This window comes from Tamandua tetradactyla, chromosome 1 (genome assembly GCF_023851605.1).
Source record: "Tamandua tetradactyla isolate mTamTet1 chromosome 1, mTamTet1.pri, whole genome shotgun sequence".
Taxonomy (NCBI): Eukaryota; Metazoa; Chordata; class Mammalia; order Pilosa; family Myrmecophagidae; genus Tamandua; species Tamandua tetradactyla.
Genome location: NC_135327.1, coordinates 17,049,327 through 17,064,590, shown reverse-complemented (window position 1 = coordinate 17,064,590; position 15,264 = coordinate 17,049,327). Strand labels below are relative to the sequence as shown.

The window sequence follows — 15,264 nt, the reverse complement described above, 5'->3', positions numbered from 1 at the left end:
TGGACACGTACGCGAAACGCAGAGCTGCGTGCAAATAACTCTAACTCTGTGGGTGTCGTGCGGACTGCGGCTGCTTGAAGCTTGCTGTTTGAAGGTAAGAAAACTCTAGAACTGGTCACGCTGCAGGTTTTATCGCGACCCCGGCGCCGACTGCCTTAATGTTTCACGCCGATGTAATTGCTGTACTGGAGTTTGTGGGTGGCGCAGTGCGCAGGTGACCAGACACATACACGGTGTTTTAACTCCGAAGACAAAAGGGCAGGGTTTTTTGTTTTTTTTTCGGTCAAGCAACTGGTCTTGCTTCTAATCAGAGATTCTCGCTGTACCCACCGCCGGCGAAGGATCTTACATTCGTTTCCTTCTGAGCCCTCCTAGTAACAGGCTGCCAGTACTCAACATGGCGGAGGCTCCGCACGCCTGCGCGGTCTGCCCACAAGCGCGCCATCCGGCTGGACCCGGCCCGCCCAAAGGCGGGCATTTGGGGGGGCGGGGTCCGGGCCTCTAACCCGTTGTGGGATCCCCGCGGGCTCTGGCGGCGGGTTCAGCGGCGCCCGCGCTGAGGGCCACGCTTTGGGAGTCTGCGGGAGCCGAGCGTGGTGAGGTGGGGGCCTCGCGGGCAGGCGGGGGGTGCCCGGGTTAACGGTTCGAGGCCGGGGGCCGGCCCTCCTAGGGCGCCTCAGGATATCGCTGTATGGCTGCGGCCTCCGGTTATCCAGGAGGAAACCGAGGCCCAGGGAGCGGCTGGGACCTGTCCTAGGTTCTTGGTCGGTTTGCCCCAGCTTCCGGCCGCCGCCACAGCCCTGGGCTCCAGTCTGCGGAGAAAGGGAACTTCCCGACCCTCGTATCCAGCCCCCGACCCCCAACCCCCGGGTTGTCAGGATAAAACGCGGCGCTCTCCCGCCGTCTTGCTTGCTGCGCTCCAGACTTTTGCAGCTCTCTCTGCCCTTGCGGGTTTGCTTGTGATCTGTCCGAAACCCCCGTTCCACCCGCCACTCCCGCCTCACGATTCTGGAACTCTTATTCTTCAAGAGCCAATTTAAATATCCTTCCTCGGAAACCTTTCCTGAACGCTTTCTGGAGGCGCAGCAAATCTCCGTTCTCTATTTATGCACTCATGGCACTGCGTGCTTTTCCTGCTCCTCATTTACACCATAAGCTTCTTGGGGCGGGAAACATTGCCTTTTCATCTCTATATCCTAGGCCTAGCACATAATGATAACAATAGTTAATATTTACTCAACAGTCACAAGATGTCAGGCGCTACCACCATGTAAAGGCTCGTTTAATCCTAATAGCAATCCTGTGAGGTAGTTACTGTATCTTCACATTTTATACAAGGGGAAACTGAGGCAAGCATCGATTAAAGTGATTAAAGCCTGGAATCCCACAACTAGAAAACGAATTTTAGGCTGTCTGCCCCCATGATAATTTTACTAGATTAGTAAATGTCTCTTGACTTTTATTTACATTAACCCCATGAGTTATGGAGCCCGGGATTATGAGAAGTCTTAGTTGATGTTCCCAAATTTTTAAGAGTAAGTTCATGACAGAACCAAGGCCAGAATCTGGCTTGTCTTACCTGTGTACCCTCTGTTCCTTCAATTACACTTGACCTTTCTTTGGTTCTTTTCCATCAGAGAGCTGCAGAACTAGACCTCATCATCTCACGTCTTTTACAAAATATCCCTCCCAGAACAACTTCATATTCCATATTTTTGGTAACAGCTCAGTGTAATGGAGAAAGCATAAACTTTGAAATCAGGTTGGCGTTCATTCTTTGAGCTACTGCTGACCAGTTCTCTCTTCCATTTTTAAGCCTCAGTTTTCTTGTCTGTAAAATGAAGATAATAAACTTTTCAATGACAATTGGAAGTGATTGTTGTGAGAGTAAAGTACTGTACTAACTAGATTATTATTATTGTGTTTTAGAAGGTTATTGCATTTTCAGCATTTTGCAAGACCATTGATGATGCAATGGACCATGTTACTTAATGTCCTTATATTCAGTTATTCAGTCATATATTTAGTGAGCACCTGCTATGTACCAGGCAGGCACTGTTTTAGAAGCTGGGCATACAGTAGTCCAATACAAAATGTTCTTGCTTTTGGGAGATTTACATTCTGGTAGGAAAAGACACATGATAAACACATGGGGGCAAAGAAAGCGTGGTAAAGGACATAGTAATGCCAGTGTGTGTAGAGAGGTAGAGCTATTTTATATTGGGTGGTCAGGGAACAACTTACTGAGAAGGCAGCATTTGAGCAGAGACCTGAAAGTGGTGAGAAAAGATAACTGGCCGGCATGTGGGGGAAGGGAAGAGGTCCTGAGATGGGTGTGTGCTTAGTATCTTCTAGGCGAGCACAGCAAGGAGGCCAGTAGTTGGAGGAGCGTAAATAAAGGGAAGAGAAATAGGAAACTAAATTAAAACAATTAGGGGTTAGGATCAAACCATTAGAAACCTGTAGGCCATTATAAGAATTTTGGAGGGTTCTAGGTGGCACAAACTGTCTTAATGCTTTCTTTTTTTGCATGGGCAGGCACTGGGAATTGAACCCGGGTCTCCAGCACAGCAGGTGAGACCTCTACCTGCTGAGCCACTGTGGCCTGCCCTGTCTTAATGTTTTAAAAGGATCACTCTGACTGCTCTGTTGAGAAATTTTTAAGAAGCAGGGGTGGTGAGAGACCAGCTAGGAAACTTTTGCACTAATCCCAATGTGTGTGTTAATTATCTTTTGCTATGCGAGAAATTATCCCAAAATGCAGTAGGTTAAAACAACAAATATCTCATTCAGTTTTCGTGAATCAGGATTGGAGCGGCTTAACTGGGGAATTATGGTTTAAGATTGCTTATGTGGTTGCAGTGACCCTGTCTGGGGCTGCATGATCTCCTGCCAACATGCCTCACTCACAGGGCTTCCATCTCTTCTCACCTCCGCTGAGTGTCCTCAGGACATGGCAGGTGGCTTCCCCAGGAGTGATCACAGAAGGGGGCAGAGAGAACAAGCAGGGAGCTCTAGAGCTTTTTATAACTTTATCTCGGAAGTCATTTCTACTTTATTCCAGCCCACATTCAAAGAGAGAGAGAATTAGGGTCCACCTTTTGAAGGAAGGAGTAGCAAAGAATTTGTGAACATACCTTAAAGCCACCGAACCAGGCAAGAGAGACTAAGGGTGGTGGTGGTGATAGATTGTAAATGATGAAATCTGGTAGAGCCAACAGGATTTGCTACTAAATTGGTTATAAGGTGTGGAAGAATGGAGTAAGTATGGTGTAAGGCTTTTACTTGAACGTTCAGAAGGATAATATTGCCATTTACAGACATGGGAAGATTAGAGAAGCAGAGAACACTTTTGCATGCGTTAACTTTGAGATTCCTATTAGACTTCTGGGTGGAAAACTTAAATAGGTATTTGGATTTCTTATAGGACTGTGGTATTCCATAGGGAGGTCTGGGCTGGAGATGTAATATTGGGACTTACCAGTATATAGATACTTTTTTAAGCCATGAAACTGGATGAGGTTATCTAGGAAATGGATGTAGATGAAGAAGAGGACTGAGGCCTAAGCCTTGGGTCCTCCAAAATTTAGATGTTGAGGCCATAAGGAGGAGCCAGCAAAGGACCCTGAGTGGGAGAGGCCTGGGGGAAAGAAGGAGAATGCGGAGAGTCCTTCACAAGAAGATTTACGTAAGGAGCCATGTGCTAATTTTTTTTTTTTTTTTTTTTTAAAGAGAGAGGGAGGAAGGGAAGGAAAGACAGAGAGAAGGAAGGAAGGGAAGGAAAGACAGAGAGAAGGAAGGAAGGGAGGAAGAAAGAGAAACATCTTTAAACATTTTCTTGTTTTATTATATTTTGTTTGTTTGTTTGTTTTACATGGGCTGGGGCCGGGAATCGAACCGGGGTCCTCCGGCATGGCAGGCAAGCACTCTTGCCCGCTGAGCCACCGCGGCCCGCCCATTACCCCCCTCTGGAATAAGACTAAAACTGAAATTATTTTCTTTGTTCAGGAAATAAAATGTCTGTGCCCTCAAGTGTTTTTCCTTTTTGCTTTAGGTGACAGATTCTATTTAATAATACCCATCCACGTCTTAGTCCTGGTAGCATTTAAACACCTTTACTTTATGTGGAGTCGCTTCAATTTTTAATTTTATTTTAATACTCCTTTTGTTGTCTTTTGGATGAGGGGTGGTTAAATACATCATTTGTATTGCTGTGCTGTCATTTCCAATCCTGGTTCAGAGGTGGCTATTGGTCTTTATAAGGTTCCGTCCCTTCTCAGTCTGATTCCTAGCAAAACTAGAACAAGACCTACTACCTGTTTGTGGAAGAGTGTCTGATACCTAGTTGGAATTCATGAGTGTTTATGGGAAAATTCATGTATAAAAGAAGTGTGTTTCCCGCCTTTTTTCCCGCCTTTTCCTGCAGTAACGCAGTCCTTTACAGTTGGCAAGAGATGCTGAGACCCATTGTCTTATTTCAATGCAGTCCTTCTCGGTTACCATTTGCCAACGATTGACCTTTTCCTTTTTGGAGGGATGGTGAAACCTATCTTTTCTTTGCAATTCTGCTAATTTATTCCCTGATTGATCTGAGAGTGTGTTAATAAAAGTGTATTGAACTATGTCTTTAATTTAATGGGACATATATAACATAACATTTCCCATTTTAGCCATTTACAAGCATTCCATTTAATGGCATTAATTACATTCACAATTTTATGGTGCCATCACCACCATCCATTTTTAAAATTTATCCATCAATCCAAAGAGAAACTGCACCTGTTAAGCATTGACTTATTCCCCCACCCCACCCATGTGTCTTGTAATTCACTTTCTGTCTCTATGAATTTGCATATTCTAGTTATTTCATGTAAGTGAAGGTATACAATTAGCTGTCCTTTTGTGTCTGGTTTATTTCACTCAACATCTTCAAGGTTCATCCATGTAGTAGTATGTATCAGAACTTTATTCCTTTTTATGGCCAAATAGTACTCCATTGTATGTATATATCACGTTTTGTTTATTCATTGATTTGTTGGTGGACACTTAGGCTGCTTCTACCTTTTAGCTGTTCTGAACAATGCTACTATGGCATTTGGTGAACTAAATATCTGTTTGAGTCCCTGGTTTAAATTCTTTGGGGTATATACCTAGAAGTGGGATTGCCAGGTCATATGGTAATTCTATACTTAACTTTCTCAGGAATCATCAAACTGTTTTCCACAGCAGCTGTACCATTTCGCATTCCCACCAACAATGTATGAGGGCTCCTAATTCTCTGGATCCTCCTTAATACTTATAATGGGTTTAAAATGGTATCTCATTGTGGTTTTTTATTTATTTATTTTTATTTTTAATTTTATTTTTTTAATACCAAAAAACACGTAACAAACGCAAACATTCCTCTTTTGATCATTCCGTTCTACCTATATAATCAGTAATTCACAATATCATCACATAGTTGCATATTCATCATCATCATCATTTCTTGGAACATTTGCATCTATTCAGAAAAAGAAATAAAAACAGGAAAAAAAATTTATACGTACCATACCCCTTACCCCTCCTTTTCATTGATCACTAGCATTTCAAACTAAATTTATTTTAACATTTGTTCCTCCTATTATTTATTTTTATTTTATATGTTTTACTCATCTGTCAATAAGGTAGATAAAAGGAGCATCAGACACAAGGTTTTCACAATCACACAGTCATATTTTGAAAGCTATATCTCATTGTGGTTTTGATATGCATTTCCCTAATGACCAGTGTTGTTGAGCATCTTTTCATGTGTTTATTGGCCATTTGTGTATCTTCTTTGGAAAAATGTCTATTCAAGTCCTTTGCCCATTTTTTATTTGGATTGTTTGTCTTTGTTGTTGTGTTGTAGGAGTTCTTTATACAGTATGAATATTAAACCTTTATTGGATATATGGTTTCAAAATATTTTTTCTCATTCTATAGCTTGTCTTTTCACTTTCTTGATAATGTCCTTTGAGGTACCAAAGTTTTTAATTTTGATGAAGTTCAATTATTCTGTTGTTGTTGCTTGTGCTTTTGGAGTAAAGTCTCAGAATCCATTGCCTAATACAAGGTCCTGAAGAAATTTTTCCTGTGTTTTCTTCTAAGAGTATTATAGTTTTTAGCTTTGCTATTTAGGTTATTGATCCATCGTACTGCTTCTTGAGGGGACACAGAACTAAATCTCAATTTCAGAAAGATTACTGATATGATATTTCTGTCCCCTCTCTCTTTTTATTCTTGTTTAATGAATTTCAAGTTTTTATAGCTTATGGGGATTTTTTTGTTGTTGTTGTAAGGTTTTCACCATAAAACACTTCAAGCCATTTTTTTATTTTTTAGAACAATTTTAAATTTACAGAAAAATTGCTTAGTATAGAGAATTCCCATACCCCTCAAACTCAGTTTTCTCTATTATTAGGCTCTTACATTAGTATGGTACATTTCTTAGAATTTCAAATCATTTTTGAGGTAAGTAGGCTTATGAATGAAATAGAAACAAAATGAAGCTATTTGTCTCTTTAGGCCGCATATTCTTTACCTATAAAATGAGTAATTAACTGCTAAAGTAAAATAATCATATAATTCTAGTTCTTCACTAAATTATAAATTTATAAAATTATACATTTTATAAATAATAAATTTCAAATTTAATATCATGTTCACAAATAATATTTGTACATTAACAACTGCCTTCTCCTAAAACAGATTTAATATGAGATTTCTGGGAACTCTGGCAAGGCTGCTTATGGAGATAGTAAGGTGAACTGCATGAAATAGCCATTTATGTAGGTAAAAAGTGGGTGAATATTGGCAATTTCATATGATTCAACCTAATATTTGGGGGTAGGGATTCATTGGAGAGTAAGGGAACCTTTAGGGCCCCTGAGTTTCCCACTGTGTGTGCAGCTCCTGGGCAGCTTTCACAGTGTTAGAAGAGAAAAATCTCCTCAGGTCACTTGGAGCAACTCAGATCTACCCTTTTTAATAAAGTTTTTGGCAAAAATCCTAAGAGCTCTTTTGGGAACAGCTGTTTGTGCCTCCAGCTATCAGAGAGGGATTGCACTCCACTGAACTCAGCAGAGCCAGCATTTCACAGATCCATGATGAGTTGATTGACACAGCTTTGGTGGAAGGGAAGGGCAGAAAAGGAGGAGGTCTGCATTTAGGGGAAGGCTATGTTACCCAGGTTTATAGGCTAGGAAGAGGCAGCCTGGAGTACTGGTGCTACTCTACTTTTCCTACTTCGTGTACTTTTCCTGCTGCCTCATACAGGATCTGTCCCACTCAGGGATCTTCACTTGCATAGCAGATACTGTGAAAGAGTAAAGTAAGTTTTCCTCTGTAACTCTATTGTAAGGAAAACAACAGCACAAGTTGTTGGAATCAAAGTGAGGGAGAGAGTAGGGCATGGTGCTACAATGAACTGGAGAGCACATGCCCTATCTAAAGGGGGTAAGTACAGTTCCACTGCAACTGGTTGTTGCCTTGTGGTAATGTAAGTCGAGGAGCACTAGATACTCTGATTTTTTCAAAGGAGCAAGAGATTTGGCTGTTTCTATGCATCCTCCTAATAGTAAATATTGGCATCTAATTTGAACGTTTAAAAACCTTTGTCTGGGCCACAGAGACAACAGACTACCAGTTTGTAACTTTTGGCAAAGGGCTTGGATATATTTGACAGGTGTGAGGCCCACATACATTTCATTCTGCATTGTTGATGTGGTAGTTAGGGTCAAGTGTCAACTTGGCCAGGTGAAGGTGCCTACTTCTATTGCTGTGAACATGAGCCAATGGCATGCGAACCTCATCTGTTCCTGATTACATCTGCAGTCGGCTGAGAGGCTGCCTGCTGCAATGAATGATGTTTGATTTAATTGGCTGAATGCTTAAATGAAAGAGCCGACATAGTACAGCCCAAGCAGCTCAGCATACCTCATCTCAGCACTCCAGCTCAGCCCAGGCCTTTGGAGATGCAGAAAAGAATCACCTCGGGGAAAGTTGTTGGAACCCTCTCCAGAGGCTGGAGAGAAGGCCAGCAGAGATCGCCCTGTGCCTTCCCATGTAAGAAAGAACCTCAGTTGAAAGTTAGCTGCCTTTCCTCTGAAGAACTATACATTTTTAACTAAATAAATCCCCTTTTATTAAAAGCCAATCCATCTCCGGCGTGTTGCATTCTGGCAGCTTTCGTAGACTAGAACAGTTGACAACATACTAATGACTAAAATGAGTTAACTCCTGCCTTTGAATCACTCACAGATTAATAGAGAAGATAGACAAATAATAATGCTAAGAGGTAATATAGACATTGTATACATATATATGCTATGAAAATGATTGACTCTTCCTGGGTACATCGGAAGGGCAAGATAGGAGGTGGCGTTTGAGCCAGGATGTAGGAGATCAACAGTTTGGTGAGTTAAAGGGATTTGGGGCCTCTGAAACTTCCAGTGTGTGAGCAGATGTTAGATTTGCGTTGATGTGTATAACATTCTGTTGGTAGGTAGTTAAAAATGCAGGCATTCCTTGGGCAGGCAACGGTGGTGGCTCAGCAGGCAGAGTTCTTGCCTGCCATCCCGGAGACCCGGATTCGATTCCTGGTGCCTGCCCATGCATTCCTTAACCCTGCTGGTGGGAGTCTCAGATCTATTAAAATGAGAGAACTCTAAACTTGCCCCTCCCCACCCCCAGATTGTAGAATTATCATAAGATTTAGAGGTCTAAGGGACTCTCAGGATATATAGCTGGGCGCTCTTATTTTTAATGAAGACTGAAAAGTGACATACCTGCGGACAAGCTCATTAGAGGCAGAGCTGGCACTAGCACCCAGAACTCTTCCTAACCACCGTGCCTCCCCTGTCCTTAGTATCTTTGAAGGTCACTGATTAGGCTGTCCTACCCTGGTGAGGATGATTTACCCCTCTGCTTCAACTGGTTCCTTCCTCCCTCTGTCTTTTGGATCTCCTGCCTGAAATGCCTGCTACCCCTTTTCTTTGTCTGGGAGTCAGACAACTTGTGTTCAAATCCCTAACCTACCAGTTACCAGCTGTGTGACTGGGTACAAATTGTTTAACCTTTCTAAGCCTCAGTTTCTGCATTTATTCATCAAGACTTCTAATAGTATATATCCTGAAGTATGATGGGAAGGCATTGAAACGTGTCAGGTTCTTGTGATAACTAAATCACATAAGCATGTAAAGCATTTTACAAAGTTGCTGACCTATAGAAGCACGCAGTAAGAGCTGTGACAATGATTCACATAGCACACAACCTCCGAGGCTGGCATGCCCTTTACTAGTATTTCTATGTTGTCCTGTGATATCTCTATTATTATGGCACATACCACACTGTCGTGGAATTGTTTGTACCCATCTGCCCTGCTAGACCAAGAGCATCTTCAGTGATTCCTTTGAGAACTGTTTATTAGGCACTGTGCTAGGCACCAGGGATGCAATGGTGAACCAAGAGAGCTGTGCTGAGTTCCAAAAAGCTTGCCAGGGAACACTAATCCAATAAACTTGTCTCATTGTCAAATAGAGTTGGAAAATGTTCCTCACAGCCCTCTCTTAGAGATTAGGGTGTGTATTAGAATTTTAAAGGCTCTGAGGAGTACTTTAGTGAAGGAGCCTGTTTGCTTTGTCTAACTCAGCTTTGCCAGACTTCATGAATGTTTGCTAAGTACATTTGTGTCATTGAGACAATCCTTTCAACTCCACTATGTGCTTTGATCCCTAGTTCAAGAGGACACCAGAGTGGCACAGCAATGGTTAGAGATCCTGCTGGCAGTGAATGGCCTCTGGCTACATAGGGACAGGTAGGCTTACTACTTGGTGCTCCCATGGAGACAGGAGGCCCTGGGTTGAACACCATGCAGCCCCAGTCACTACAGCTGGTGCTGGAGGAGCAAGTACTGGCACTACAGCAGCAGATGGCAGAGAACCAGGCAGCCTCCTGGCGGAAGCTAAAGAACTCCCAGGAGGCCCAGCAGAGGCAAGCAACCCTTGTGAGGAAGCTGCAGGCCAAGGTGAGACAGTTGCCCTTTCAGGAGAGGGTGAAAGGGGAGTGCCTCTTAGAGAGCTAGGTACTGAGGTGGGGAAAAGGCTGCAGGAGGCAATACCATGTGGCAAAAGTGGCCCAAACCTAGCTTGGTGAGGTGAGATGAAATGAGGCATCCAGACTTTCTAGTTTTCATGTACAGCTTCTCCTTGGATGCTCATAACTACCTCATGAAGCATGTGGGGGGCTCATGAGGGTTAAATTAGTTGCCTGCATTTGAACTTCTAGTCTAGAGCTACGTCCTGACCCTTTGTATTCTGGTTCCAAAGCCCATAGTCTTGCCTCTCTAATATAAGAAGGGTTTAGGGAGTATTATTTAAGTGCCCAAATAGAAAGTATTTCCTCACAGTCATCACCAGTTCCTCTGTTCATAGCAGGTTTGCCCACGAAACTTGGGGCCTTCGGTTTGGGCTGTTTGTACCAGCTGTACCCATTACCCATTCCCACCCCACCCCCCATCTGACTCAGGTGTTGCAGTACCGGAGCTGGTGCCATGAGCTGGAGAAGCAGTTGGAGACCACTGGGGTGAGTGAGATTGAGTTTTATGCTCCCTGTGAAGCCCCCAATGGATACACTTGTTAGGCTTCATTTGTTGACTGAGAAAGGGTGGGTGTGATAAGGGGGTGTTTGATAGAAGCCATTCTTTGTTCAGCCCCCACAGGTTTTATCATAAGATGTCTTTATGGGCCTAGTATTTCCTGGTTTATCAGATTCCAACTCTTTGCTCTCTAAGGAGAAAATGTGACTTTAGGAGACTTAACCAGATTGGGAGAAGTGTGGATTTAGAGGGAAGAAATGCATTTCTCTTCCAGCAGAAGTTCAGTGTTTATCTATTTTAAAGAGCTGTGTGCCTTTGCAGGCCTAAAAAGCATGTTTGTGGTAGAGGGATTTATTTGTGCTCTTGCTGGGTAGAACTGACTTTGAAAAACCCACTTGGCTTTGTTCCAGCTCCCACTCTGTACCTTCTCATAGTCCCCTCAGAAAAGTTCTCTCAGAAGAAGGAAAGACCAAAGCTTATTGAGTCCTTTCTATGTATAGGCCAGGCACCAATAGGCATTGCCATATAATTATGTCACTTAATGCAAAGCAATTTTCTGAGAGAAATTATGTCACCTTTGTATTGTAGCTGTAGATACCGTGGCTCAGAGAAGTTAAGTAACTTTCCAAGGTCCAAAAATGTGTGTAGCAGAAGTCAAGCTCACTAGTAAAAGATATATCTTATGATTCTTTGGTTGAAGGTTCTTTTCACAGCCAAATGCCATATTTCTGGAGGGTTCTCTGGCTCACTTTTGAAAAGAGGAATGCAGTGGATTTGCTTTTCATGTGCAGTGATTGAAAAAGGAAGCATATTGTTAACAAAGGGGAGAGAGAATATAAAGAAAGTAGGCTGCTATGGAAGAGGGCATCAAGGAGTAGGTCTGAATGACATTCTCTTCGGCAGTAAATAAGGCTTTTCTCTGTCTGGCCAAGGGACTGATCCCTCAGAGGTGGGAAAACATGGAGGAACCAAACCTGGAACAGCTGCTAATCCGATTGGAGGAGGAGCAACAGAGGTGATGGACCCCAGATTCTCTGGTCTGGGTGATTGACTGGTGGGTGAAGAAGGCTGATTGGGAAACCTCTGCTTGAGGAATAGCATGGATTAGAACTGTGCACATTCCTGGCAATGGAGAATTCCGGTGGTTGTCGTCTTACTCCCAGAAGTCTAAGGGTTGGACCAGACTTTTATTTTGTACTTGCTCCCACCCCTCCCCAGTACAGGTGTGAGAGTCTAGCAGAGGTGAACACTCAGCTTCGACTGCACATGGAAAAAGCTGATGTAGTTAATAAAGCCCTTCGGGAAGATGTGGAAAAACTGACAGTGGACTGGAGCCGGGCACGGGATGAGCTAATGAAGAAGGAGAGCCTGTGGCGAATGGAGCAAGAGGTAGGTGAAATAGGGGACTGAAACTATGAGAGGAAAGCTGTGTACTCTGGGTACTTTTCTGGTCAGTGCTGGAAGGGGTCAATGTCAGGGCTTAGATGGAAGCTAAACTGTCACCGTTGAAGTCTCTGACCATAGTTACCATCCATGTTGGCAGCTTTGGCATGCTGGGCTCTCAGCTTAGTTCTGCCCTTACTTGTCTAGTCTAGGTTATGATGGCATATGGCATGATACTCAAAGCAACTCTGTTCCTGCAAAAGTGATGTAAGTTTTAGATGGATCTGAAAGCTTACTGACATCTCTAGTCCAGAGGTCTGTATATCTGGTTGGTGAAGAGACAACTGTTGAAATGACTGGAGAAGAAAAAATAGATATGAGCCCTGGGGAATTTTCAGATCCCATACAAAGGAAACTAATGTTTCCTGAGTCTTTGGTCTGTGCTAAACATTATGCTAGGTCATATTGCATGTTATGTCATTTAGTTCTCTTTAAAGTATATGGTAATAATAGTAGCAGCTGCCATTTCTTGAGTAGCTACTGTATGTCAGGCAGTGTGCTTAGCACTTTATATGTTTTATATATATATATAAATTTTATCTTCACCATGACCTTACGAAGTGTAGAAGTTATCCTTATTTTATACTTGAGGAAACTGATACTGAGATGTTAGTGCTTTTTAGTCACTTAGCTAAACTGTGGCAGAGCCTGGAGTCCAATACAGATGTGTTTGACTCTCTCTGCTACACCACATGAGCCCTGAGATCCTGGCCTCCTGAGGCAACAAATATGCCATCCAATGATTCTGAAAGAAAACAGACTGAAGCATATGCAACTATTTCCTTTTGTTGTTGTTGTTGTTGTTGTCGTTTGTTTGTTTTACCCAATTATAAAAGTAATATGTGATGATTGTAAAGAATTTGGAAGATAAAGTGGAATATGAAGAATAAAATTAAAATCATCTATAATCTCACCATCTTAAGGTAACTAATGATAACATTTGGTATGTAGTTTTCTAGTGTTTTTTTCCATGCATATTTGTATGTGCACATGTGTTTGTGTATTTATTTACAGTGTTCCCACAAGCATTTTATTTGGCCACCTCTGCCTACTAATACACACTCTGAAGCTAGTCTCTTCTCTACTGAAGTCCTAGTTAGAAGGTAGTCTCACTCCCTATACTGGTATTTTTCAATGTTTTATAGCCCAGGTGATGTATAGCACACCTGAACAATGTGATTTTGTTGTGATTATTGTTCTTAGAAGCCACAACTAACATACTATAGGTGCTTACATAAAATTCCTTCTGTGTTCAAGAAATGTAAATGCCTATGAATGATGGTGTCTCCTGAGGTCTTTGGGTAGACATTTCCTTTTTTGATTTAGCTCTGACCAGAGCCTGATCAGAAAAGGAAATGTCTCCTTTGGCTTCTTGGCTCCTACTGCCAATTTTATTAAGCCCTTCAGCATAAACCTGAATATAGCTACTCATTCATAAATGAGCTCCTGTAAGTACTGGCTCCATCTTCCAATTAGGCGAAATCCAAGATTTCTGTATTGGCTAAAGATAGTCATCTGCCCTTTAGTATAACTCGGGTTTTTAAATTCAGTTCTTTAAGGGCTACCTGCAAGGGGAGCATGGTCGCCTTCTCAGTCTATGGCGGCAGGTAGTGACCTTCAGACGCCACTTCCTGGAAATGAAGTCAGCCACTGACAGGTCAGTGTGGGGATAAGAAGTAAGGAGATTTTTTCCCACTAATTCTGGACTTATGACAGAAGGCTGTTGTAGAAGGGGGTCCTCGGGGAGGTGATGATGTGTGTGGAAGAGTTGGTGGGAAGGAATGCTATAAAGTGGACATTGGGGATATTGGCCTGATTTGGGGTACTTGGTGGAAAATTATTAGATTTGGATGATTTTTTCTCCCCGACATGCTTCTCAGGTCTGATTGGGCCTGATCTCCACATTCCCTTCCTTGGTCCCTACTGGAGTCTGCTTTTTTGCTTGTTTATACTCAGAGATCTGACGGAACTAAAGGCTGAGCATGTGAGACTTTCAGGGTCCCTGTTGACCTGTTGTCTTCGCTTGACTGTGGGAACTCAGTCTCGGGAATCTGATGGATCTGGCAGAGTGGAAAGGAGTGAGCCAGCTCAGCTGCTGCTGCTACTAGCCAAAACCCAGGAGCTGGAAAAGGAAGCCCATGAGAAGAGCCAGGAGTTGATACACCTGAAGAGTCAAGGGAATCTGGAGAAGGCTGAGCTACAAGATCGGTGAGATGGGCTGGGGTCCTACAAAGGTTCACAGAGGGCAAGCTGGCTCTTTCAGGGGGTTAGGTTTAGGCAGGTTGATGCCAAGAGCATTCCTACCATGAAAGGGAAGATGTGCCAGAGAGAATCTGGTTTAAAACCTGATGCCACAGCTGGGGCATGTCATGGCCTCTGCCCTCAGACTCTTGCAGCTCAGTTTCTCTCCTGTTGATTTGTAGTGCTGACTATGGCTCTGTGCTCTATCAGCACCAGACTTTGCCTTTTCCCAAATATGCCAAGCTCTTCTACGCTTTCCTGCCTTCATTCGTGCTGACCTTAGTCTGGATTGCCTCCCCCTCTTCTCTCTCTGCTTTACCCTCTAAGACGTAGTTCAAATGCCATCTCTTCTGTGAAGTCTTTTTTAGACCTCGCTAGGCAGAACTAAACTATTAGTAGTCTTACCTGCTTGTTATAGCATTGATCTCACTATATCTCACTGATTATTTAATTTCCTTTTTCCTTGGGTTAGGCTGTTTTAATTTTTGGATTATAATAGAGCAGGTTTTTAAAAAATGAAGGTCAGAGCAGAGATAGAAGAAGAAAGCCCCACTTGAATCTCAGGGCGAACTTGAGTTTGTACCCTACACCGAGGTTTGTGGAGGCACTGAGAAGCACAAGGGCAGAGACCATGTCTTAGGAAGTTTTGCATCTCTGATGTTTTTACACTTTGCCTGCCATATAGTAGGAACTCAATAAATGTTTGTTGAATGATACAGTAATTAAATGAATGACCATACAGTGAGTTAAGGCTGTTAAAGGTGGTACAGGATAAAGATATTAAGACTTTTGAGAAGAATTTTAAACTCCTGGGTGAAATTCATTCAAGAGGTATTTATTTAGACATTCATAATGCCAACCACTGTGCTCCAAGATAGAGTGTTTTATGACAAAGATACCTGGAGATGTCTTTGAACTCTTTGAGATTAATATCAGAGAGGTTGCCCATCATCTCTCCCAAATTG

General features: G+C 42.7%; 1 protein-coding gene across 8 annotated transcripts in view; it reads left to right on the top strand.

The window, feature by feature from the left end:
- Nucleotides 1-15,264, top strand: part of CEP250 (centrosomal protein 250) — a 59,770-nt gene continuing 44,506 nt past the window's right edge. For 3 of the 8 annotated variants that reach the window (XM_077170363.1, XM_077170356.1, XM_077170316.1), the window contains exons 1-7: nucleotides 495-596; nucleotides 9,757-10,045; nucleotides 10,546-10,602; nucleotides 11,548-11,630; nucleotides 11,839-12,004; nucleotides 13,609-13,715; nucleotides 14,015-14,266. In XM_077170363.1, the coding sequence (XP_077026478.1) occupies nucleotides 9,860-10,045; nucleotides 10,546-10,602; nucleotides 11,548-11,630; nucleotides 11,839-12,004; nucleotides 13,609-13,715; nucleotides 14,015-14,266 (851 nt within the window). In that variant the 5' untranslated portion in view covers nucleotides 495-596; nucleotides 9,757-9,859. The other 5 variants (XM_077170344.1, XM_077170349.1, XM_077170326.1 and 2 more) reach the window with 5 other exon arrangements.